The 27,979-nt window shown below is 36.3% G+C and overlaps 1 protein-coding gene across 2 annotated transcripts in view; it reads left to right on the plus strand.

The window, feature by feature from the left end:
• The window catches only part of CDH7 (cadherin 7), a 110,309-nt gene that overhangs the window by 46,641 nt on the left and 35,689 nt on the right, over window positions 1-27,979 (plus strand). The window contains exons 3-6 of one of the 2 annotated variants that reach the window (XM_039238744.1): window positions 1,504-1,623; window positions 8,777-8,944; window positions 11,628-11,815; window positions 27,676-27,929. In XM_039238744.1, the coding sequence (XP_039094675.1) occupies window positions 1,504-1,623; window positions 8,777-8,944; window positions 11,628-11,815; window positions 27,676-27,929 (730 nt within the window). The remainder of the gene's footprint in view (window positions 1-1,503; window positions 1,624-8,776; window positions 8,945-11,627; window positions 11,816-27,675; window positions 27,930-27,979) is intronic. The other variant, XM_039238745.1, reaches the window with a different exon arrangement.

Raw genomic sequence — 27,979 nt, forward strand, 5'->3', positions numbered from 1 at the left:
GAAAATCTAAAATGATTTAAAGGTATGTGTGCATGTGTGTTGTGTGTATGTACTACCTACATGCACATATAAAGCCAATTTCTTAGTGAACACTTTAGAAAAAAAAATTGTATACAACCAAATTTACCAAAATGGTTTTGATTATTTTAAGGCTCTTTCCCCTTCAAATGAAATAGAAAATCAATACTTAAGCATATTACCAGAGTAAAAGATGCTGCAGTGTAGAGAAAATAGAGTGTATCAAGGTCATTGACTTAGCATTTTAAAGTAATCAAAATTTAATTCTTAATATTTTTAAATATACATCATTCACTGTTTGACATTACCAGGCATCCACAGGGCACAGTCAACTAAGTCTGTCAAATTAAAAAAAAAAATCAGAATTTAAACAATAGTGTCATATATATAACTCATAATACACACCTTTTTTTTTTTTAATTTGGAATGGGATTGTTAAGGAAAATCATAGTGTGGAAAAGACTATAGATTTGTAACAAATTGGACACCAATGACTTAGTTAAAGGGCTTAGAAAGGGAAATCTATTTAGAAATCTATCAAAATGAAATGTTAGATTAAAAAATACTTTCAAAAAATTAGAAGCAAACTTAGAATAATACATAAAGAGATTTTTCTCACTCCCATCAATAGGACAGAAATGACAAAATAGCATGTGCTTAAATATATAAACTAAATAAATGTGAGTGATGTTTTTAAGATTATACTCCAAACAGAAATAAAAAGAACAGATCGCAATAAATGCTTTCCATGTGGAGTAAGTGAACATATAGTAAAATGAGGAAGCCACAAAGGATTTTATCACACAAGATTTAAAAAAATATTTTTAAAAAAACCCCTGCTGATACAATTTTTAAAGTTGCTACTCTATGCATTTTCTTCTTGGGGGAGGATGTGGTTTACATTTGATTTTATGCTTCTGTTTTTAAATCAGTTCGTAGAAACCAATGAAAACTAAAAATGAAGAGATGCCACCTAATATCCAGTTAAGTGAGTCCATCAGAATTGCTTTATTCAGTGAGCGAAGCTTCCTTTTCTGTCTGGCTCTCCTCAGCTGTAACAGTGAGGCCGCCTCAGTGACTGGGGTGTCAAGATGCTGTTACTTGTCACACGGCCTTCTGGATAGTAATTGAGACTTAGAGAGATTGCTTTTGATAAAAACTTGTTACCTGCCCCTGATGGATGAGATGCCAAAAATTTGAGTCCCATCCAGTTCTGAGTGTACTTGTAATGGGCATCATCAATCTTGTTTTTTTGCTAACATATTTTTGTACCCCTTAAATATTTCTGAGGGCTTAATTAGCATTTATCATCATTTTGGGTTTGTCTTCTACAAGCAACATGTCCATTTTTCATTTGCCTTGAAGCAAGAAAAAAAGAATATAATTAGAAAGAAATCTAATGGAGAATCTTCGGCAATGTGGGAGTTCTTCTGTTTAGTGGCATTTGGAAATTTTTAATTCGTTGGTTTTTGGATTGGCATGTAGGGACCTCAGTGGTACAAGTGACCGCGACGGATGCTGATGATCCTACATATGGCAACAGCGCCCGAGTGGTCTACAGCATTCTGCAAGGACAGCCATACTTCTCAGTGGAGCCAAAGACAGGTACAAATTGAAATGTGTCTCTTCTTATAACTTCATCATTTATATCTTGGCATAGAATTAACATTAGTTATTTTTTTAAAACCCTTTTATTTTCTATGTTGATTTATTTTTGAGAGGGAGAGGGGTGGAGAGGGACAGAGAGAGACAAGGAGACACAGAATCCGAAGCAGGCTCCAGGCTCTGAGCTGTCAGCACAGAGCGCAACGCAGGACTCCAACCCATGAACTGTGATGTCATGACCTGAGCCAAAGTCGGACGCTTAACCGACTGAGCCACCCAGGCACCACTTTAGTTACTTTTATTCAATATTATTGGCACTAATAACAGACACTACATTATTGTTGTGCTTTTCTCAATAAGTGCACAGTGGTAATAAACAGCCGATTATTTATAGGAGCATTAGCATCATTTAAGGATATTTTATTACATTTATCAGAATTTCTAGCAAAATTAAAGTGTTATATATTTTTTAAAAAATCTTTTTTAATATTTTATTTATTTCTTAGAGAAAGACAGCATGAGCAGGGGAGGGTCAGAGAGAGAGGGAGACACAGAATCCAAAACAGGCTCCAGGCTCTTATCTGGCTGTCAGCACAGAGCCTGACATGGGGCTCGAACCCATGAATCATGAGATCATGACCTGAGCAAAAGTCGGACACTTAAATGACAGAGCCACACAGGTGCCCCAAAGTATTATATATTTAAAATGTATTTCAGCTGCTATCTCCTAACTAGAGAAGAAAATATTGATTATTTATGTCAGGTTTTATTTTTGTCTTGCTTCCTTTAACTCATTCACAAAGGAATTACATGCACTTAAATTTAAATCTCAAGCAAAACTCTCCTGGTCAGGTAGTGGAGTAGGTAGTAGGTTCAGCTTAACCTTCTGGAGTCTGGTTTACTTAGGGAAATTAGTTTAAATGTAATCATTAGGATGATGATCTGCTCAGTCAAAAATTAAATTGATTTTTTTTAATTTCAGAAGAAAATTATATTTTTATAAGCTGCAAGACAGTGTAGAATATTTGGTCAGTTGGCTAGATGTTCTGTTTTGCGCTGAAGCTGGAATAGTTGATGTTAAGTAAGACCAAAATTTGGAGCACTGTTATCTTGGATATAAAATAATGTTTTATCTGTTCTGTTTTCTGATTCCGTGTGTAGGGAGGAGGGGTATATGTGGAGATGGGTGGCTTGTGCCAGTGATTTTCCTCACCACCATGAAATCCAAAATTTCTCCATATTGTAACTGTTTTGTTTTCATCATGAAGAAAACAAACATTCTTCAAAAAGCCAAGCTGATGATTATGAATATTGGATAATACCTGTGACCTTAAATGATTATTGTAATGCTACGCAGACTGTTTCCCATATTGATAAATGGCAATATTAATTCATTTGCAAATCACTCTGGAGGATAAATATTTCAAGTGTCTGTTGAGAATGACTGTTGTAACGTGCATGAACAGAAAAATAACATTCAGTCCCTAGCTCCCCATTAGGATGTTTACAGAGACTGCATTGCCTGTTTCATACCAACGTAGTGGTAGAGTGTGGAAGCCACTGGGACAGTCTAACAGAGAAGAAACAGTTCTGATTAAGCAAGTATTGAAGGAGAAGTAAACACAAGTATTTGATTTATGATATGAATCCTGTGAATATAGAATGTGTGCCTGTGGTTGATTTAATGATAGATCTGAGAAGCCTAAATTCAAACACCCACCCATTCCCTTATATACCTACTCTTTACAACCTACAAAGACACTGACAAGTTTCTGACAATTTGCTCACAAATTATACACTTCTGCATTATATAACCTGTCCAAAATAGCATGTATTATTCCCTGGGGTTAAATATTTTTCGGGTACTCTTGGTTGGCTGGTGATTTTAGATTTGTGGTAAGACAGTAGTTTTTTTCCTGAAGTCCAGTGGAGGTAAGCCCTCTGATTGAGCAAGTGAACAACAATCTGTGTCATGGGATCACATTACTAGTACTTCAAATTAATTTTAATTTCAGAATCTCAAGGACTGTGTGTAACAGGAGATGAATTTAGTTTAATTTTGTTTAGAGTTTTTCATACTGTAATTATGATAATCATTGGGACTTCTCTTCCTATAGTCATTAGTGCAGAGAGATTCTGGGAATTTTTATCCTTCTGATAATTTATCATATGGATAGTGTATTATTTGCACAAATGTAGTTTTTCGCAGAAGTGGAAAGTTCTTGATCCTTAGGGGCATGGAAATCTGTAAATCAAGTTTGACTTAGTCTTCATACTCGGTGTCAGCCTGATTTTTATCTGAGAAATAATATGCTTTTCTAACCTTTAAAATCCAAGAGTGTTTGAGAAGAAAGTAAAAGTTTTGATAGGAAAAACGCCAAAATATGCTAACTCAAGATTTTGTGAAAATAAGGCACAGAGCATCAAATGTACTGTTAGGTACATTTCCATAAGTGTAACTTCTGTTTTCTCTTTTCTAATATTAGTAATACCCATTACCGTTTATTAATCACACATCATGAACCTAGCATGGCTAAAATCTCCAATCACATATTTTACCTGTAGCATTACTCACAGCCCATAGGACCAGAGGGTAACTGTATTTTCTGCCTTCACTTCTCCATCCGTAAAACAAGAATGTGAGTAGCTGCAAAAGCCAGTGTTAACAGTTTGCTCTAATAAGCAAACAGAATGGCACTAGGAGGAGGATCAGGCCGCGTTAAAAGGACTGTAGAGACCACCCGTCTTCATGATGGCTACAAACTGCTGGGAAGCTGTGGCTCTTCTAAGGTGTCATCTACTCTGTAATCTACAAGCCATTAGATCCCATGTTTCGGCCTATTTGATATCTGGCAGGCCTGGCTACATAATTTGCAGTTCAAAATGGAAATGCAGGTGCTGTCTTCTAAAATTAATAGGATTTCAGGATGTTATCAGCAGAGCAAGAAACCAATCATGGGACCTGTGTGCTTGCACAGGGCATGTGGCCTTGAAGCTGGCCCCGAAAAGTGGATTGAATGAGAAACGCCACTTGTTATTTAGGAGTTTCTTCTTAAACATGAGAGGTGTCACTACATGATACCCACATCGTATATTACATGCATACCTGTTACATCATAATTTCATGTAAGCAGTTTAGTCATAACGAAGCCTAACTCCCAAATATGCCCTTTAAATGCTTTCCATTCTGTGGGGTGGCTCATGGTTTGGAGGACCCTCACTCCTGTCAGGGCTTGCTGAGGACCTCCTCTCAGGTTGTAAGAGTCCATTCCTCAAAAACTCTTCATTTGATGTTTAGTGCACTAGAAGTTTCCGTCTTTAGTATTATTGGCTCTTCTCTGACTTTTTTGGTTGTGTTATATGCTTCACTTATAGATAAGACAAACCTAACATAAACAAGGCCTGGATGCAAAATTTAGAAAGAAGTGTAATAGGAAGAGATTTACCATGTACATCAAATGTGTCTCAGATCCACACGGCATGGGCCCCTGCCCCCCCCCCCGCCCCCGTCCTGTGTTACCTGGGTCATGTGGTTGCCTGGACAATGGAGACCAGTCCAAGACCAGTGCAGACGCCTGGCTTCAGTGATTGTTTGGTTCTCTAAACTGGGATCGATTTCAGAACTGGCTCTCATCTGTTACATTTAATATATATACAGATTCTTAAGAAGATTTCATGGTAAAAGAATATGCTTTAATAAAATCATCAGTGGCTGGTAGGCAATTAGAGAATCATCTGAAATTGATTCCCAGACTAAAAAGTCAGAGAGATGTTGAGAAGTAGTGATGATAAATGTATGTTTCATATACCCAGTACTTTTTGTGGCCATGAATTATAAACAAAAGAAATGTTCTGGGTGATTGGGTCAGACAATACATCTATAGAAAAATTATTATTCCAGGAAGCTTAAAATCTGAGCTAATCTCTTTTTTGAAAAGCTACAGGATATATTCTCAACATAAGGGGCCTAAAGTGACTGATTATTGAAATTAAATAATATTGTTGTCTTCCATGAAAATCTCACAGAACTGGAGGGATCTGACTCGAAAAGACTGGCCTTTACTACTTCAGAGATGTAGTTTGAGCAATTTGCCATATGTAGGTGTGGATATAGCAAGGTGCAAATCAAATCCAGTGTATGAGAATTCTTTTCCAAATGTAGACATTTTACTTAAAAGCAAAAAGCTAGCAAAAGTCATAGAACTGGAAATCTATTATATTTTGATTGTCCTTGTTTAAATTCATTTCTCTCCCAATTATTCCATTCTTGTCAAAAATATGTTTAATATTTGAGGTATTTGGAAATTACCTTTGCCACCTGGGTTACTCTGCAAACTTTGTGATGATTTTTGCTACAGAAAAATGCTATTTATAGGATTACTTGTAAAGAAACAATTAGAGGTGTGAAAAATAAGTGAGTAACTTTGAATACCAGACTTTCTTAATAATGCTGTATTTCCTTACAAACATAGGCCACCAAGCAAAATCGTGAAAGGATACAATGTTCTCCTTGTTGAGTTGGTAGATATTAAGTCATCTCTCCAATTATAATAAAGGTTCAAGGATGAAATCTCACTTGTACCTACTGATATTGGAAGGAAAAAATAAGAGATGCATAGAAATTTTAAAAAATGAAATGATTCTAACCATAACCCGTTAATATTTTGTCATCTAATGATACACAGTTTTTTTTTTTAATGTTTTATTTATTTCTAGGAGAGAGAGAGAGAGAGAGACAGCGTGAGCAGGGGAGGGACAGACTGAAACAGGCTCCAGGCTCTGAGCTGGCAGTCAGCACAGAGCCTGATGCGGGGCTCGAACCCACGAACCGCGAGATCATGACCTAAGCGAAAGTTGGACGCTTAACCGACTAAGCCACCCAGGCGCCCCATCTAATGATACACAGTTAATGATCCAATATTCAAGACAGCCAATCCTCAATTTAGTAAAAAAAAAAAAAAAATACATAAGTAAAATGTTACAAATAAATACAGGACGATTAACATGAAAAACAAAAGAAGGGAAAGTCCCAGAACTCTTAGACAAAGATTATTTATGTTCACTATTACTGAGATCAAGGCTCATTGTTTTATAAGTTAAAGTTAACAGAAGTATTGAAGAACAAAATATGTGATATTTACAGAACAATAATGACACTAAGAATATATATTAGCCACCAACTGAACCAAATGACTGTTTCTTTGATTTTTGTGTTTCTTTGATATTTCATATATTAACTATAAGCAGTATGTAGATAGCCAAAGACTTCAGTGAAGGAGTTACTTAACGTGACCCTGCTTTGCTGTAGCAAAGGGGACCAATGAAAGTGGTTAACATTCAAAAACAAAACTGCTGAACTCAAAGAAGTGTAATCTAAACACTTAAAATACTGATGTGTTATTGATGTGTGTGCGTGTGTGTGTGTGTGTGTGTGTATTTGATAGCTAGTGCTCAGACTAAACAAAAATATGGTTGCTTAAGATAGTTTGAGTGTTGTTCAACTTGGAATCTTGGGAACTGGTAACAAATTGCTTAACTTTCTCCTACATTATTGAAAAGCTTTTCTCATCTGTTTCCCACCCTAGAAGAGTTACCATACTGTAGACTATTGTGAAGTATAGGGAAGGCCTAGTTTAGTTTTACCTGGGCTTATGCTTAGTACTAAAATATAGCAGGAACTATATATAAAATATAACACATACTACATATAAAATGTAACACAGCATTATGACACATGTACATTGAATTATCAGCCTTGAAACAATTTAAATTGGCAGCCTTTAAAAAATTATAAATTTGGAGAATATAACTTTTTGTGCTAGATATGAGGAAAAAACCTTCATCCCAATTTAAACAATTGTTTTCAGTTACTTCCAAAGAACCATCCTCTGTCAAGCAACTAGGTATGAGAATTGGAGAATACGAGTTTCTCTTTGTCGTGTGTGAATCAATGAGGATATAAATTCTGACTTCCGCCTAAAAGGTAGAATCTCTGTAATAAAATACATTAGACATCTTTGAAGCTATGGTCCTATGTGGATCAGTAAGACATAGTCTTTGTTGGAAAAGATGAAACTGCAAGAAATAGTAAAGATGACCTCATCTTGGTACTTTCAAGGTCTATATAGATCATCATTAAATACAGTTTTGGTTGCTATCACCTCTATGTACATGTACCAAGTATATTAGGTGTATATATATATATAAATATATATACATATATATATACACACACACATATGTATGTGTGTATGTATATATATATACACCATTTATATGTTTATATGTAACATGATTAAACTCTATCCCATAATAATTATTGCCAAATATACTTACACAATAATTAAATAGTTATTAACATAAAACAACTCGTTCACTGCAATAATGATTGTTCTGTCAAGTTTCTCTATCAAGCAACATGAAACTCTGAAATCAATTTCTCCAGCATCTGAAGGCTTGAGGGTGATCAATATTCAATGCAATTGATTGGAAACACACAACAGCAAAACACATGAATGTTTTCAGTTTGCTGAGTTATATTAATATAGTCGTTCTCATCTTTAGTACTTTTTCAGATCTTTCAGTGCAGCCTAAGATCATCCTGTATCATAACCACATCCACGAACATAGCCATAGGATGAAACGGTGTTTTTCTTATTAAACATAAATCATTCTCATTCATTTCTTTGTAGACTACTTCAGTTGTTTTGCTCAAAGAGAGGTAATAGGAACCATAGCTGAAAGCTTTGTAGTGTCATGTCACCTGAGAATTAAATTGTTGGAGGGGGTTAGAGAAGAAAGGGAGAGTTTCATGGTCATGTACAGGTGACTGCCCGTCATTGTAGATAAGGAGTTCCTGTTATTTATTTATAATTTGATATTTCCTCAACTATTTTTTCATAACCTAAAGATAATTCTCTCTATCCAGTATCTAGAAGCCTGGCTTTTCCATGTTACAGCATTCTCTGTGTTTTGTAATATTGTATATAATTATTATATGCCTTTGTCCTTTAACATGCATTAAGATTATTTAAAATAAGTAAAACAACAAAACACAACAACTCAGCAGCGACTTGCTACCTCTATCAGTGTTCTTTGCTAGTATAAATGCAATGATTCATGATGCGTTTTACTGGGATTTGAAATTTTACAGGAGTCATCAAGACCGCCCTTCCAAACATGGATAGAGAGGCTAAAGACCAGTATTTGCTTGTTATTCAGGCAAAGGATATGGTTGGTCAAAATGGAGGACTCTCAGGAACAACATCAGTCACCGTGACCCTAACTGATGTCAACGATAACCCACCTCGCTTCCCTCGAAGTAAGCTAGTTTGTTAAATGTTCCAAGCCCCCAATTTTCCTTGCCAGTCTATAAAACTGTCTTTTATTTTTTTATTACTTTTTAAAATGTTTTATTTATTTCTGAGAGAGAGAAAGAGAGAGAGAGGCAGCGTGAGCAGGGGAGGGTCAGGGAGAGAGGGAGACACAGAATCTGAAGTAGGCTCCAGGCTTTGAGCTGTCAGCACAGAGCCCAATGCAGGGCTCAAACCCACAAACCGTGAGATCATGACCTGAGCCGAAGTTGGATGCTTAACGACTGAGCCACCCAGGCGCCCCTCAAACTGTCTTTTAAAAGGAATTTTTCCAAATACTTTTCAAACAAGTACTTATCTTACTACATTCTCCCACAGTTTTGTTTCATCAGAGGTGTGGTTTTAATTCAGAAATGTGGAAATCCTACCTTTGTATTACTTCTGTCTTTGATATATTATGGGTTTTCTTTGGTTCACATTTTTAATAATGGACAGTTATCAAGTTTGTTTATAGATTCATCTGTTCATTCCAAGATCTTCTTTGTACACATTCTGTAATTATGAAATTGTTGCTCATTAGGAACATTCAAATACATACATCCTGTACACTGAAAGTATTGATTTATTTTTAAAGATAAACATAAAAGAGCACTCAACATTTTCATTTTTTACTCCACACCGTTTTTCTTTTAACCATTTCATGCACATTAAACATTCCTGCATCAGTTCTACCACCTCTTTCTTGTGCAAATGTTCACTGTTTCAAAAGAAGTAAATTCAAAGAACCAGAAAACCACACGGCCTCAATTTAGTTTCTATGACCAAAGTGGCTTTTGACTCCACCGAGGAAAAGGAGAAAAAAAATTCTAGGTAGAAATGTCTTGATTATATAAAAGGATTTCATCTCACTCTCTTTTAGTTTTTTTTTTTCTTTTCTTTTTCTTTCTTTTTTTTTTTTTTTTTATAAATGTGTGTGGTATTTCTTTTCAATGCTCAGGAAAATTGAGGAAATTGTATAGACTATGATGTCTCTAAAACGTTTGTTGTATAGAAATGGGAAAGTAAGCTCCCTTACAAACAGATCTCAGAAGGCAGTAACATCAAGCCAGGAAGCTTTCTCTGTAAACATGAAGTCCCTGTATTTTCCTGCAAATACTCCGTCTGTGGATGTTTCATTTTTATTTTATAGATTTTTTATATTTATATTATCATACAACAGACATTTTAATACCTCCTCACAAACTAAAGTAAAATTACTCTAAGTTCAGCATTCATAAAAAATGAACTTATCCTTAATTGTGCCCTTGATAATCTTATAATGAGAGAAGAGAGGAAGGTTGTAGAATAAACAAAACAATAATATAATTATATTGGGCTCATAATAAAATGAACTATGTTTCTTTAAGCCTACAGTGATATGAATTGATACTAGAATTTGTGTTATTTCAGTTGTCATGAGTTGATGAGATAACAGTACCACTTTTCTAGCTTACTAGATACTCTCCTGCTCATTTAAGTGAGGGAAGCCAAGGATATGCCATTAGGTGATCTTTTTTGCTGAGATTTCCCCTACCATCTGCAGTTAATACTCTAACCTTGAAATTTCTGGATTCTACTACGGACTCCTCTGGATGGGTGAAAGAGATCATATGAGAGTCATCAGCAAGTCTTGTCATTATTTTTTAATCGGTTACTATTCACAAAATTTAGAAAATTGCTAACAGTAATTCTGAGCTGGACATGTGGTCCCTTCGTATGGATACATTTTCCTTCATCAGTTCCTCTTGAAGAGTCTTTTCCCTTTGCAAGAAAGTGAAAATGCGACACATTTAACAACCAGAAGAGAATGGAATAGGTGGAAAAAGCAGGAAAAAAACAGATGATTAGAGAAAAATGTTTCTGTGGAGTTTTCTAGTTTTGAAAGAGATGATTCATGGTCATCTGCTTCCCAAACTTTTTTTTTTTTCTTTTTTCTTTTTCTTCTTTTTGACTTGCAGGATGGTGGAGAGGAATTTTTACCAAAAATAAGTTTGAAAAGCATCTCTTTTCTTGCTTCTCTTTTATTCTGTTCAAATAATATGCTCTCTGCTCTTGTACCATGGTGTCCCAAATCACCTCTACATACAACCCACACAAATAACTCTTCCTGATAAATTTATGACCTAAAACAAACCCGGTACTTTCTTTCATCAGCTTCCTTGCCCAGGCAACTTACTATGAAACTTTCATAGTAACAGACACTGTTATATAAATTCTAGCAATAAGTAATCAGTACTATTTAGGCTTGCATTTACCCATTTGAAGCCTAAGCTGTATGGTTTAATATTTATGTCAATTATACCTTAATTATTTAGATTCAATGGTTGTATATTAACCTTGTTTATAACTATTTTAAATATATTTTATTATTAAAAGTGGCATATTTATCACCACTAGAAAAACAGGAATCAAGATTTTTCTTGCACCTTTACTCAGGCTGTTTCTGCTGTCATACACTGATTTTCTAATCATCACCATGAGATTTCTTTTTTTGAGTCTATATGAAACTTGTCATTTATCTCCTATTGCCTTAGTATCTTCTTTATTAATCTATAAACACAAATTACTCAAAGATGATGTAAAAGAGCAAAATAGTTTTTATTGGTTAGCTTCTGTATAAAGCTTGTTTCATTCTGGATTTGAATTTCACAGGGTCTTACCAGTATAACGTCCCTGAATCATTGCCAGTGGCCTCTGTGGTGGCCAGAATCAAAGCAGCTGATGCAGATATAGGAGCTAATGCTGAAATGGAATACAAAATTGTGGATGGTGACGGATTAGGGATTTTCAAGATTTCTGTTGACAAAGATACACAGGAAGGAATCATCACTATACAGAAGGTAATATTTCCTTTATTTTTTATTTTCTATGCTTTGATGGAAGAACGTATTAGACAAAATGAATGGCCGTATAGAACTGTTGTTATGTTAACTTTAGGAAGAAAACTATGTGTTTATTTTTAGGTGTCAGAATCATAGAGAATCACGAATGGCATTTGTAATCATGCCCTCACAAGTCTATTTCCTAAGTAAGAGAATAGACTTCCTATAGTTCTGTGACCATAAGGCCCACTGGCAAATGTACTTTTTTTGTTGTTGTTTATTTTTTGTTTATTTTGTTTATTTTTATTTATTTTGTTTATTTACTATTTTGAGAGAGAGAGTACAACACGAGCCGGGGAGGGGGTGGGGGCCAGAGAGAGAGAGGGAGACACAGAGTCTAAAACAGGATCCAGACTCCGAGCTCTCAGCACAGAGCCTGATGCCAGGCTTGAACTCACAATCCATGAGACCATGATCTGAACTGAAGTTTGAGGCTTATCCAACTGGGCCACCCAGGAGCCCCACAAATGCACTGTTTGAGATGACCTAATGGAGAGGTGCGTATGTTTCTTGTTGACTATTCCAGGAATGAAACCCTAAACTCAACCAGAAGTCTTTGGTATCAAACTAGACAGACACTCCATCTACGAGAAAAAAGTGCAAACCTGGAAATAGCATATGTTGAAGACTTGCTACATTATCAATTAGTCCTTTTTAAAGTTTAAACTAATGAAAGTGCTTGAGGAATGCATACAAACATGCACAGTGGTGAATCCTATCATAATCCCTTAAATATAAGTGCAAAGGAAATAGAAAATCACTATAATCTAGACTAAAGACTGTCATAGTATATTTAAATTAGCTCCCAACACTGATTAGATTTGGGAGAAAATGAACTGTTTACTCCCTCTGCTCTCTAAGGATATGGTCTTTGACAAGTGTTAAATTAAGAAAAAAAAAAAACAGGAAAAAGGAATTATTGCAAAATATAGTCTCATTTTCTCAACTATTTGAAATACTGAAAATTAAAACGTGAAAATCCCTACCCCCTAAATAATGGGATTTTATGCCAGTCTGACAATCCAGGTGTATAACTCTGTAATTAACACTCCTCAGTAATTAACACATGTCAATAAAGAAAGTTATATTTTAGTTGTTCTAGGAAAACATATGTTTGCTTTCAGGCCAATGGGAAAAACATTTCTGCAATTATTTCCAGTGGACAGCTGCTGTTTTAGCTCAGCTGGTGACAATCTGTGTAAAAAAAGTTTTAATAACTAGGACAGACCGACTGTTGGTAAAATGTTTTGTTGTCTAAAATAAAAGGAATGCAGTAAGGTACAGTGCTGCTCAGCTATTTCAAAGATTCAGATGAAATATTCATCTGAAATCATTCTGTTCACATAGAAGAATTTTTAAATACATATTGAAATTATTTTTGTTGAGCACATGCATTTCGTATATTATAAAGAGTATAAATCATTGAAAAACTTAAATACAAATATATATATTTGATATTTGTTTCAGTAATAAAAATATCTTCAATTTCTTAAATTTTTTTAAAGTTTTAGGGAACTGTTAATTCTGGTCATAGTCAGCATACTTTTTTTTCTTTTTTAAATTTAAAGCTTTGAAGTCGTTTCTAACTTCCCTTCTTTCTCCTTGAGCCATATTAGCTCTCAGCTGTATGTTTATTTATTTTTTTCTATTCTCTTTGGCACTGTCCTAAAGTTGGGTTATCATTACTCAATCTAAAACAATTTTAATAGCTTCTGAGCTCACAACCTGTTTCTAGCTTCTCGAATCCATCTTTTGCTTAAATTACTGTTAAAAACACTTTATTAGTCTAACTAGATTGAAAACAATCTACCTTATAGGAATAGAATAAAAGAGTGATACAACAAATTGTCAGGAAGCAGTAAAATAATCATTAATGAGGTTATATACTTTGACATTCCAAAGGAATTCATTGTAGGATTTTTAGAATTAATAAGAACTTTCAATAATGAGAACTACAGTAGTCCGTTAAAAATCAGCTTTGCTACAGGTCATGAAAACTATTGGATGGATTTTAATCTTCAATCCAGGACCGGCTTCTGCTGATGAAAACATGTATATGGAATATCCATACCTTGTCCACTGTCCCTAAAACCCTCCGTGTTTTTTTTCTTTTAAGTGTATTTATTTTGAGAGAGAGAGCAGGCACATGCAAGTGGGGGAGGTGCAGAGAGAGAGGGAGAGAGAGAATCCCAAGCAGGCTCCACACTGTCGACACAGAGCTCCATGTGGGGCTTGAACCCACAAACTGTGAGATCATAACCTGAGCTGAAATCCCCCGTACCTCACCCCATCCCCCACCCCCGCTCTCTGCCCCTCCCATCTCAGTAAATAAATAAACTTAAAAAAAAGATTTTCTGATTCTCTCTGTCAGAACTAGGAACTGTCTATGACCCTCAAGGACAGGATTTTGATTTTCAGTTTTACTTATCGCAGTTTCAGTGAAATTGGGGTCTGTATTTCATTCCAGGTAAACTGCTTCCAGAAGTCCCTCACAGTGAGTAGAGTCAGCAGAAACCCATATAAGTCCCATAAATTTAGTATTCTTTCTCTACTAGAGGATAGTGAAATCCAGAATGGATTTTTGAATCTGAGTCACAAGTGCATTCTTATTAAAACCAGGAAATTCTGAAAGACAAATGAAGCATTCTTCCGTTGTTCTTAGACTATTTTAAAATTTTCATTTAGATAAACAGTAGAATGCTATGGGGAATGCATAAAAATGACTCTTTTTATGATAGGTTTTTTAGTCTCTCCTAACTATAGAAAAACATTTATAACCAGGTGCTGCTAGGATGTTGATATATGTATTTGTTCTGGTGATTGTGAACACCTCTAAATATTATTTCACATTTGGAGAACAGAGCCCCAGTGTCCACATTTAGAGAGTCATTTCCCTTGGAATTAGGTTATTTTGTACCTGCCAGCCATGCTTGATAATCACCTGAACTTATTTTCTCTCTACTCTGTAGTATAATAAAGCTTCAGTTGTTTGCTTTTTCATAAACAATGCACTGTCATGATTATAATGGGATTTATTCCAGTTTGAGCAAATTGTTGTCATATTTTGAATCATTTACATATGTTACACTTTGCAGAGTGAACATAAAAGCAGAGAGTGAAGAATAGGAAAACAGTCTTTTTTAAGATGATATCTTAGAAAGAGAGAAATATGTACAGAACTGTGAAAGATTAAGTTCTATTATCGCTAGTGTCCTGTGTAAAAAAAAAATGTTTATAAATAGGACCAAATAGGCAGAATCCACAAGGCTACAGGTTTTATAGGTATTGCCACAGAATTATTTTTCCATAATTTAAATATCCCCTCTATACATGAAATAAACATGATTAGATAGTTTAAATATTGTTTAAAAAGTATGACAGAAATAGAGTGTTTCACCATTAAAGCACAGTATGAGCTCATTCTTTGGCCACTTATGAATGATTTAATGATAACCTTTATAACTTTAAAATTCACAGAGTGTAAACATAAATATTATTCAATGTGAGTGAAAACTGCTTTTTCCCCCCAACCTAGAATTTTTTCTGCTTGCATTTTCGTATCATAATTTGCAGTGAGGGAACTTGGGTTTTCTCCTTTTCCTTTGAGATATGTCAGTCCTTTCTCTAATGTACTTCATTGTTCAATACAAGACCTCAGAAGGGATTAACTGTGCAATTTTACGTTTATAAAATTCATTACTATAGAGTTACGTTGCAGTAAAAAACAAGCATTTTTGAAGATGCATTTCCTGTGAAGGCTAAGTACACATTCGCCTCTGCTGTGCAGATGGTGTTTGGTGGCTCTCATTGTCACTGTCAAATAGCATAGTTATGCTTCTTCTGGCCAATTCTGTACTATCTTCATAACCTCCTTATATTCATACCTTAAAAAATTCACAATGAAGCCAAAGCCATCAAATGATAGAACATTACTGTAGAAGTATTGACACGGGGGCCCACACCCATTCAGTGTTGGGGAGAAAGAGTTCGGATACGCAGTTTCCCTTGAACCTTCAACTCTGCCACAAGGGTTTGTGAGCTCTGGGGTTTACTGTGTTGTTATTGGAATGCATCCTTTGTGTACCACTTGCAATGATGAGGGGCTAATTCCAGAGTCAAGTATGTATTTCAGCATTTCATAAAATGCCGTTGATGTGTGGTGGAGGAATGTCAAACTGACAACATTCAAAATTCTTTTCTTATTATTACATTTTTCTTTCAAGGATTTTATTCAGTTAATCCTCCTGTTTTGGAGGCCCATGTCTTAAAATGGAACAAAGATGTTTCTCTTCATTTGACCATGAAAGGGCATAAATTTGGTATTATTTTAAAGGCTGTGATAAGATTAATACAGTAACTGTACTTTAGTTGACTTCTGAATTTCAGATTATATTTTCCAATTTATTCAACCCATTGTTACTGTGTATATTTAAGTAGATCCTTATATCATTTTAATCATGCTCAAGTGTGCATACGTATAAGCTATCTGCTTATTAAAGCATAAATTTAACCTGTGTTTGAATAGCCAAGATTATAGATGAATTTGAGGTCTTAAAAAGGGAATAAGAAGTTGACACTCATTGAAGGAAGTTGATAGTAATGTAAATGTGAACACATGATAGTCTTGATCAAAGAGGCAAAGGCCATGTTTGCTTAGGAGTATTTTCTGTTTGCTTTGATTTTTGGCAGTTATCAGAGCAATATTCTTGGAATATATGTACGTCAAAGACATATTTCAGTGAGGCCATCACCATTATTTTTGTTTAGTACAAACAAGTCACAGATAATGTACACTTTTTTCTTTTACTTCTGTCATTTTTTCCATGGTGTATTGTTTCCTAAATTAATTTCATTGGGTAGGCTCCTAAAAAAGAGATATTTAAGAAAGAGATAAGAAAGGATTTAGTGAGGGGCACCTGGGTGGCTCAGTCGGTCAAGCGTCTGACTTCGGCCCAGGTCATGATCTCGCAGTTCGTGGGTTCGAGCCCTGTGTCGGGCTCTGTGCTGACAGCTAGCTCAGAGCTGGAGCCTGTTTCAAATTCTGTGTCTCCCTCTCTCTGACCACCCCCACCCCTTCTCACACTCTGTCTCTCAGAAATAAAACAATAAAAAAAGATTTTTAAAAAAAGGATTTAGTGATTATATAAGAAAATTGGAGAGAGAATTTAAGGACAAAACTAATGTTTGTAGTATGAGTAATTGGGTAAGTGTGTCATTCCTTTCGGGTGGGGGTGTGCAAATGATTAATATAGTTTGGAATACATATGAAGTGCCTGTGATATGTGGGTAATAATGCCTAGGAGGTCACAAATAAGGATTTGCAGCTAAGGCAGAGGCCTAGAGTACAAACTTAAGTCTGGGAGTATTACCATATGCATGACAATTAAAATTAAAGGGACACTGGAACTCCCTAAATTTAGCATGTATGTAAAGTAAGGGAAAGGAGTGCCTGGCTGATCTCAGGGTTGTGAGTTCAAGCCCCACATTGGGCATAGAGCTTAGTTAAATAAATAAAGTGAGCAAAAGAATGCTTTAGACACTACTTGGTGAAACTGAAAAATTTAAGTTAGAAGGGCAGAGAAGGATACAAAGGAGGGAAATTGTTTTATTCTTTCAGGACTAAGGTATTTTAAGAGAGTTTAAAAATAACTGGTCATAAAGCAAATTTTATATATACATATATATATACACATATATACACACACACATACACACATACAGGGGTGCCTAGGTGGCTCAGCTGGTTGAGAGTCCAGCTTCAGCTGAGGTCATGACCTTACAGTTTGTGAGTCCGATACCTGCATCTGGCTCTTGCTGTCAGCACAGAGCCTGCTTCAGATCCTCTGTCTTCCTCTCTCTCTGGCCCTCCCCTTCTTGAGCTCTCTCTCTCAAAATTAAATAAACCTTTAAAAAATATTAAAATACACATACACACACAGACAGAAAGTAATTGCATATATTATCAATAGAGGAGGGAATTGATGGATCCTGGAATCTATTTTAGGCAATAAATGTAACCGATCAGGAAATGATTAGAATAGTCAAGTGCCTGGAACTCAAAGACAACACATGTGTAGACGCGACCCCATCCCACTATTTCATTGGGTCATTTCAAGGCTCATTTTCACTGGCTGTGCTGCCATCAAATGTCACATACTGAAGCCACCAACTTTTATTCTGTGTCTCTCCACAACTGTGTCAGCTATCTGTTGCAACTTAACAAAACACCCCCAAAACCGACTACTTTAAACAACAGTATTTCTTCAGGTCATGACTTTGTGGGTGAGCACCTTGGGGGTGCCTAGCAGAGTGATTTTTCTGCTGGTCTTCGGTAGGCTCTTCTAAGTGGGGAGCTCCTGGTCAGTTTGGTGGGACAGCAAGGGGGACAGGGCTGGAAATGTGTCTCACATCACACAATAGCTAACCCGAGTTTATTCCAAGAATGGCAAGAACAGAAGCTGTAGAGACTTGTAAAGCCGATATCTAGAACTGGCTCATCGCTGCTGCTACATTATATTCATCAAAGCAACACAGGCCAGCCCAGATTTGAGAAGTGAGGGGGAGAAAACACACAACACACACACACAGAAAGGAGCTATAACGTATTGTGGATGTGGAGAAAGTAGAAGAAAGATTTTGATGGGCTCTGGAGAAACTAAACTAAAAAATCTTCAAGATTCACATAGATGGCATGGCGAAAGTAAGAATCTGAGGTCAGCCGACATCTACTTCGTCTTCTCTCCTGTGCCAGCCTTACTCACAAAGTAATTGTATGGATCAAAATAAATCAGTATTTGCCACTGTTTGATAAAAGCTCCCAAGAAAACACAAGCTGAACTGCCTTTGGGTCATAATCTGGGTCAACTTGCCTGAAAATGTGTGAGACCCTTCCCTAGGAAGTCCCTGGGTATAGTCAGCCACACATGCAGAGAAATAGAGACCTCGGCCTGGACTGTTGTGTAAACCAGGTTTTAGATGCTGGGCAGAAATATAGTCATTTGCAAGGTTTATTTTCTGTTTTCTCTTCCCAGAGAGCTCTATGTCCTAATATCTGGAACTTGGGAATAGTTTACTTTACATTACAAAGGAACTTTACAGATGGGATTATGGTAAGGAACTCAGGATAGGGAGATTATCTTGGATTATCTCATTGGGCTCAGTGTAATCACAAGGCCCTTGTATGAGTGATGCAGGACAAGTCAGTCAGAAAAGAGATGTGGTAACAACCAGAGGAAGAAGTGGTGTTTTAAAAACGGAAGAAGGCGCTGTGAGCCAAGAATACGTGTGGTGTTCAAAAGCTGCAGCTTCTCCCCCTGAAGCCTTGAGAAGGAACACACCCTGTTCAACATACCTTGATTAGACTTCTGCACTGCAAGGTGGTAAAACAATACAATAATTTTTTTAATGTTTTATATTTTTGAGAGAGAGAGAGAGACCGTGTGAGCAGGGGAGAGTCAGAGAGAAGGGGAGACATAGAATCCAAAGACAGGCTCCAGGCTCTGAGCTAGCTATCAACACAGAGCCCAACACGGGGCTCAAACTCATGAACCATGAGATCATGACCTGAGCCGAAGTTGGAAGCTCAACCAACTAAGCCACCCAGGTGCCCCCACTGATGTTTCTTTAAGCCAGTAGATTTGTGGTGGTTTGTTACTGCAGTAGTAGGAAATTAACACATATGTCAACATAGAGCATTTCTGTGAGTGGAAAAGCTAATCCAGACAACAACCTAAAAGAGAAAGCAAGACACTGATTAACTAGGGATGGATAAGAATCTGGGTAATTCCTGATTTAGGCATTCTGTGCTCAAGTTGAAATAATGTATGATGGCAGTGCGGAGTTTGGTGATCACAGCCCACAGTTTCTCTCTCTCTCTCTCTCTCTCTCTCTCTCTCTCTCTCTCTCCTCACCCAACCCCTAGTATGGACTGCTTGTTTCCAACATCAGTTTTATAGGATTTATCCCAGTTTCTCCCTTTGGTCATCATCCTAGATTAACTACTACTACTTTTGTTTTAGATGATCTGGTTTATACTTCCAATTCATTCTGATTTTGTTTCTTAGTCTGTGGGAACACAGACACTGGAGCCACCCTGTGTGATTATGAGCAAGAAACTCAGTCTGTCCTTGACTAAGTTCCAGATTTGTCAAAAAAGATCTGTTAAGAGCTATATTATCTTGTGAGAATCAATGAATTTGAGCAGCTAATAAGTTAATATTGTAAAACACTTAGAATGATAACTTGTGTATGGTAAGGCTATAGAAATGTATGTTGTATTTTAATTTCTTTTATCTTTTTATAAATTATTTTTTAAAGAGGGCATGAGTGCAGGGAAGAGGCAAAGAGAGAGGGAGAGAAAGAGAGAGAGAGAGAGAGAGAGAGAATCTCAAGCAGGTTCTACACTTAGAGCAGAGCCAGACATGGGACTTGATCCCACGACCCTGGGATCATGACCTGAGCCAAAATGAAGAGTCAGATGCTCAACCAACTGAGCCATCAAGGCGCTCCATAAATATGTATTGTTAATGGGGACTACATTGAACAGCTTAGAGTTCTACCTCTTTGTGGATAAGTTCAACTACAAATCTGAAATGTATGTGCATGTAGTTGATGGTCTCAGATTTTTTTGAAGTTAGAAAAATGGAGCTGTGTTATGATGCTTGGTTGAATTATTTCTTTGTTTTTCTCATCCAGATTAAGAGATGTTAATTTAATTACTCATAGAAGTCAGAGGACACTTGTGTGGCTAGATAATGGAAATAGCTATTCCTGATATGTATATCCTTACTTTCTTCCTAATATGTTGACCTAACTTAATGTTTCAGGCTTACACATTTCTTCAGTTATACATAAGATCTTTGGTGGGATTCCAATTTACCTATAGAGTACCAAAAATTTCTGTGTCGTGATAATAGTATATTTTCAAAATGTGAATATTTGTATCTAATACCTAATAAAGAGCTGCATTAAAGTATTTTTTTTAAAGTTAAGATAATGACTCTCCTAGAAAAAAAACTGGACATGGAGGTATCTCATAATCTTTTTTTTTTGCTTCTTCTAAATTTGCTTATACTTATTTTGCTAGTTTTCAGATGATTTGGTTGTTCTTAAATATTTTTTAATGTATCAACATAATGCATCCAAATATAGAATCATATAACAGTTTGAAACCTGTCTTTCCCTTCTCTTAAATCTATAAGAAATAGCTTATTGTCCAAATCTGAACATAGGTTTTATGATTCACCAAAGTTTTCAAGGCAAATAAAAGCATCTGAAGATGCTAAAATCACTTGTACCTGTCAGGAAAACATTGCATTGGACAAATTTAAGCAGCTTAAGAGCGAGAGAAGGAGACCAGAATTCAGTCTAAATTTAAATCAGATGAGGGCACCTGGATGGCTCAGTTGAGCATCCGACTCTTGACTTTGGCTCAGGTCATGGTCTCACAGTCTTGAGATTGAGCCTCATGCTGAGCATGGAGCCTGCTTGAGATTCTCTCCCTCCCTCTGCCCCTCTCCCACTCACAGGCACACTTATTTTCCCTCTCTCTCTAAAAAAAAAAAATAATAAACTCAAGTCAGGTGAGACAGGACTAGCGAGTTAGAAGCTAGTATCTATGGGAAGGAGGGATAAAGGCATTTGTCTGTCCTGATTGGCTTTACCCAAAAGAAAAGTAGATTTTCTTGTACCTTTATGACCTTTCAAGTACCTTTCTTGTACCTTTATGTACCTTTAAAACTACTGCAAGTAGTTTTATAACTTGGAGCCAGGCTCAGACTGAAGGTTGGCTCCTACCACTGACAGCAGCCAGCAGCTAGAGGCTCTGTCGTCCTTGACGATGACCTTTCAAAGAGATGGCTCCCATTTCTTAAGGAAGACATTCCTGGGCTGTAAAAATGGCAAGATTTTTTCCCCCCTAATTTACTTCTCAAAGGGGCAGAGAATGGGCTTACAATACACACTTTCTGAAGTACCTGCTCTAAGAAAAGTGCTGTCAGGGGCCAAAGTCAGAAAGAAGCGTATCTAAATTTAGGCAAATGGGGGAAACATAAAGACCTCCTTGTGCACACCCCAAGAAAGGGCAAAAATAAAGGCAATAATGCAGTTGCACATAAAAAAGGTGTGTTTTGCTTTTGAAAGTACTTGGGAGAGTAATTTTAGAACTGTTATCATTGTATTTAAATGGTATTTAAATTTATTCCTGCTGAGAAACCTTTTTCAAAGTTGTGGATCTCTTTTAAGGTTTTGGACAGTATTTATTTGAAATAATTGTAAAGGGAAAATTGTGATTGAGGGTTATTTTTCCATAGGTATGGCCTCATTGAAGCCCATTTACTTAAGGGAGAAAAAATATATTGGTTTGATCAGCAAGTAGAGAGGGTATTGAATGTAACAGAATATGCTTTGATCTAAAAGACAGCTGGAATCTCCAGAGAAAGAAATGGAAATTGTAATCTTAGCACTTTTGTACAAAATCGACATTAAACACAAGACACTGAATATATCGACAGGCATATGTGTGTTGCTTGACACACATACACACACAGTCTAATCAGCTCTCATGGTAGGTTCCATCCCATGTTTAGAAGAGCAGAATGAACAATCTCCAAAAGACAAGATTAACTTGGGGAGGGGGTGCCTTGGTGGTTCAGTCAGTAACGAGACCCACTCTTGATTTCGTCTCAGGTCATGATCTCATGAAACACGAGATGTCATGAGATCATGAAGCCCTGTGTCAGCATGGAGCCTGGTTGGGATTCCCTCTCCTTCTTCTCTCTCTGCCCCTCCCCTCTGCATTCATTCGTGTGTGCATGTACTCATTCTGTCTCAAGTACTTTTTTGTTTTTTAAAGAAGAGTTTAATTTGGATCAATTCTTAAATGTCACCTCCAGCATTGCCCAAAATTTTGAACAAGAGTCGAAAGGAGGCCCTTGAGCTTCATGAGAGCACCTTTGGCCATAGACCCGTAGCCAAGCTATATGGAGAAAGAAAAATGTTGTGCTGTGATTATATTAAGTGAATTCCAGATTATGTTTTAACTTAGGTTTTACCATTAAAAATGCCAAAAATGGCAGGGGGAACTATTGAGACCCCTCTCTTCATGATATACTTTTTAAAATTCAAACCATCACATTATAAATTGATTTTACTGAAGATGTTGGTGTCATGGGGGAAACAGAAGAGGAAGGTATGGTCTTAACTTTCATTTGTTTTGCTTATAATCTAAGAATAATAATAACTAAGTTAATATTATACAGTGATTACTTGGTGTCAGGCAGTGTTCTAGGTATTTTAAAGTAAGGAGTACTTTACAGCAAACCTATGAGGTTGGAGAGGTAGGCAGGTGCCTAAATGTGATAATGCCATACAGTACGAAGCCCTAATTGGTCTTTGAACCAATTCCAATAGCAGGAAGGGAATAGGTGGTGGGTGGACATGGCCTAGAATTTACATAATATGTCTCCTCCTCTGTACATGTAACTTTTGACTTTCACTGGAATTCTCTGCTAATTGGTTTTCATATCAATTAATACCTGCCTTGCTTCTTTATAAATGCACGTTAAAAATGTTTATAAAATTTCTTGTTTGTGGGTAGCTTTAAATATAAGTAAGGTTTATTATTTGTTAGGTAAGGGGTTTATGGGAACACTCATAAAGAAGGTGATAGTATCCTTGCGACTGCAGCAGGAGAAATGGAAGACAAAATTATATGTGAAAGAAAGGCCAGAAGGTGATATGAACTGGAAGACAAAGTGTGCTGTTTAGAGTGAATAGTTCATTTTAATTGTAGTTAAAAGGATGGGAGAAAGAAGGGGGAGCATCTAGTCTGGAAATATAAGCTTATTGGGCTCCTCAGATCAGGGTTGAGACACAACTGCATGTCTGTTATTGTACAGCACAAGAGCCCCAGATGGTTTTGTGTTTTTAAAATAATTGAGAGGGGCGCCTGGGTGGCTTAGTCGGTTAAGCGTCCGACTTTCGCTTAGGTCATGATCTCGCAGTTTGTGGGTTCGAGCCCCGTGTTGGGCTCTGTGCTGACTGCCAGTTCAGAGCCTGGAGCCTGTTTCAGTCTGTGACTCCCTCTCTCTCTGACCCTCCCCTCCTCACGCTGTCTCTCTCTCTCTCTCTCCTAGAAATAAATAAAACATTAAAAAAAAAATTTAAATGATTGAGAAATAGGGAAGGGAGATGGATGTTGTGTGATATGTGAAAGTCATATCAAATTTAAATTTCATTACCTGCAAATGAAGCATTATTGGCTCACAGCCACACTAATTCATTTGCAGGTGGCAGAGAATGTATACCCTGCAAAACCTAATTATTTAGTAGTATTTCCTTACAGAAAAAGGTTGTTCACCCCTGCCTCAGTTATAATGCTTAGTTTTTAATTAACTTTTTAAAATTTTCCTTCCAGTAGAGTTAACATACAGTGTTATATTAGTTTCAGGTGTACAATTGACTTATTGAACAGTCCCATACATTACTCAGTGCTTGTCAAGATAAGTGCCCTCTTTATCCCCTTCACCTGTTCACCCACCCCACCCACCCCACACCCCTGCTAACCATCAATTTGTTCTCTGCATTTTTTTTAATCCTGAAGTTTGTCATTTCTGATGGCAAAAAAAAATAAACAGCCCTATTTTATAGTCTAGGAAATAAAAATACCAAATAAGCTGCTTCTCTCTTTCAGTGTCTCTGACATACATGTCACTTGACAGATGTTAAGAACAGCCTCTTGAGGTTCCAGAAATGTCTCTATGGCATCATTGGTTTGGGTGAACAGACTCCCATTTGAATCCAGGTTCTTATTAATCCGACATCTTGCTTGCTGTCCTGGGCTACAGCATGAACAGTGTTTGGTTTCATTCCAATTATATATAGTCTGCAGTGATATGTAGCTTCTAATATTGAATATAATCTGTTGAGACATTACCTTTATCTCCTTCCTTTAACTTTGCCTTTCCTCAGCTGTTACTTTAACATTTTTTTTCCTCAAGTAAAATCCTGTTCATTAAATCTAATAGTTATGGACTATATTGCTTCTATAGAAATCAGTAAGAAAAAGAAACAGGAATTAAAATTTGGTTCCAAAAGCTTTTTCTTCAGTGTGTTTAACAACTCTATGACACTGCACCCCCCTTTGAAAACTAGTTGTCTGGCTTATTCTGATTTGCTCTGAAAATCATTTTGTATAGCAATTTCTTTTGTCTGTAATTTTGATTCATAGCCTTTCATATGAATTCATTTATTGCCCTATTTTCATAATAGCTCTTAGGCACCAATCATCATGTGTGATACTGTGTTTCATTATGACTCAGTGGCATCCAGATGTCTATACCTCATGTTGTTGCCTTTTAGACAGATTATAAAAATTTTGCTATAAAATAATTGCATTCATTTGTGGGGTAGACACTAAATTATTGTTTCATATATCACACTTTTACTTGAATACAGAAATACTTGTTATCCTTTCTGATAAACCTGAATGAGTATCTTAAAGTTGTAGGTTTGAACTGATATAAAAGGAGATGGTAAACAGGATGTCTAAAACACATTCAATCATACATATAAAAAATAAGATTCCTCTCATCATTTGTCAGTTTTGTAAGTAATAGAAGGACAAAGTAAACAGGTTAATATCTAAGCTGTTTGTCAGTATGTTTACTGCCTCTAAGTAAGTGCCTTTAGGTAAATTATTTTTTTTATTTTCAGCAATACCCAAATTAAATAGTGGATTATATGTGTGGGCACAGGACCATGTTAATGCAAAGGTCAGGCTTCTTACAAGAGGGTTTGCATCACAATTACCCAGTGAGCCTTTTAAAAATACATATTCTTGTGCTTCATCGGGGATCTGCTGAATCAAAATCATCATTGAAGGGGCCACTCGTGTCAGAAAATTCCCCTAGGTAGTTCTGATTTCACATTTGGTTGAGAACTATTGAGCCAGAAATATTTTTAGGTAATAGACAAAAAAAGCCTCATAAAAATATCACTGAATTTGCAAATGAGTTGTTTAGAGCACTATCATGTGCCCCTGAATTTTCATATGAAACTTCAGAAAGAATTAAAACTGCATTTTCCTGTAGCAGTTCTAAGAAGGGTGTGTGTGTGTGTGTGTTAAAGAATATCAATAGACCTAATTGTTCCTTTCCCCCATCCCCTACTTTGGTGATCAGGATTCTCTAGGGCAAAAGTATAGTTCAGTTTTAAGGCTCTGTGTCCTGGATATCTGTGGTCTAGTTTTTTTTCTAATTCGACAAGAATTTATTGAGCCCCTTCTATGTACTGAATTCATAATAGGCATTTGGAATGCTAGTAATTAACAAAACAGTCTGGAGCTTACAGTCTATTGGATGAGACAGATGTGAAGCCAGTAAACATTTCAGTAAGTGCTCCTTTATCTAGATATTGTAAACCTATTTTGAGTATTGATTTATATTTTTTCACAGTATTAACCAGAGATGAGCCATGGAATCTCTTTATATAATATATATCTGCAAATATACATCAATATTTGTATATTTAGTATGTATGTGGGTTAATGTGTATATGTGTTATGTCTAAGTGTGTATAGTATATATATATTCTATACATCATACACACACACACACACACATATACTTTCAGTGTGTGTGTATATGTACATACCCTATTTTATATTTATATGACTACATTGGGACCTTTGGGGATCAGTTGAAATATATGCATACCTACATGTATGTAACACGTGTGCCCATGTACATGATCGATGAGGTTGGATTATAATTTTTAACATGTTTTCACCCATTTTTCCTAATATGTTTTTGTGATATAACCATTAAGTAAAAATGACAATTATATCATGCATTATATTTCATACTATTTCTTTACTATTTTAAACAATTATTTTTGTTTTATCTCATTGAACATAAGGGATATTTGGGGACAGCTTTTCAGTGGTGAGATTGAGACTGAAAGTCATTAAAATCTGAGGCTCTTTATCCCTTGAAGAAAGAGAAACATTTTATTGTCACAAACAACTTCAGCATGTTGTGTGTATAATTCTTTTTTTTCCCCACAGATGGTGCTTTCCTAGGACAGCATTTAATTGCCCTTACAACTTTTTAAAGCTACCAAATGGTTTCACTTGGGTCACTATTTTTGAGTAATGTGTTAGCATGTTAATCCTCTAGGAAAGTTATAGAATTGAGATTCTGAAATATAACTGTCAGCCATCAAGCAAAGAGGCACAGTGTGCGCCGGTAGAGGAATTGTAGAGAAAGAAACAATGGGCGTTTCATTGAGAACTGGCCGTGTGTTTAGAGGGCACAAACTCAGCATACCACCAATCCTGTGCACCCCCCTTTGGAGCACCCATAAAAGCTCAGGATTGTAATGGAGTCCGTGAAATCAATAAAGATGACCTTTTAAATAAGAATTTCAGTAGAAACGTGTATTTTTCTTTCTTTTTAATGTGCACCCTTGGATAGCGCAGTTAAATTACATGGCTGAAGAATATCATATTGATATCCCTGTTGGAAAGATTTTTCAGTCTTATCAGTTGTCTTTCAAATAATATTCTAAAGATTTGCATTTGCCCATGCACTGCTCAGCAGTAGAGTGGATTAAGTTAGCTCAAAAGCACTTACCATTGTCTCTGAGCCAGAAAAGCAGCAAGGATTCTGATTGGCAATATTATTTATTTTTTGTGAATGCTGATGGTGCATTTTCGTGGCTGAGTCCTTTCTGTGTTTCTTGACATTCATAAATGAAAAGGCTCTGCTTAGCTGACTATTTAATTGGTAATTTGATTTTCCTGATAACTTTCTTCACAGGACCTGGATTTTGAAGCCAAAACAAGTTACACACTCCGGATAGAAGCTGCAAACAAAGATGCTGACCCTCGCTTCCTAAGCTTGGGTCCATTCAGCGACACGACCACGGTGAAAATAATTGTGGAAGATGTGGATGAGCCCCCCGTGTTTTCCTCACCCTTGTACCCCATGGAGGTGTCGGAGGCTACCCAAGTTGGGAATATCATTGGCACTGTCACGGCTCATGACCCGGATTCTTCCAACAGCCCTGTGAGGTAAAAGCTCATTGCTCTCCTTTTCTGCAGTTGTACAAGAATGTGCTTTA

This window comes from Hyaena hyaena, unplaced genomic scaffold, assembly GCF_003009895.1.
Source record: "Hyaena hyaena isolate Hyena2069 unplaced genomic scaffold, ASM300989v1 scaffold_145, whole genome shotgun sequence".
NCBI classification, from domain to species: Eukaryota; Metazoa; Chordata; class Mammalia; order Carnivora; family Hyaenidae; genus Hyaena; species Hyaena hyaena.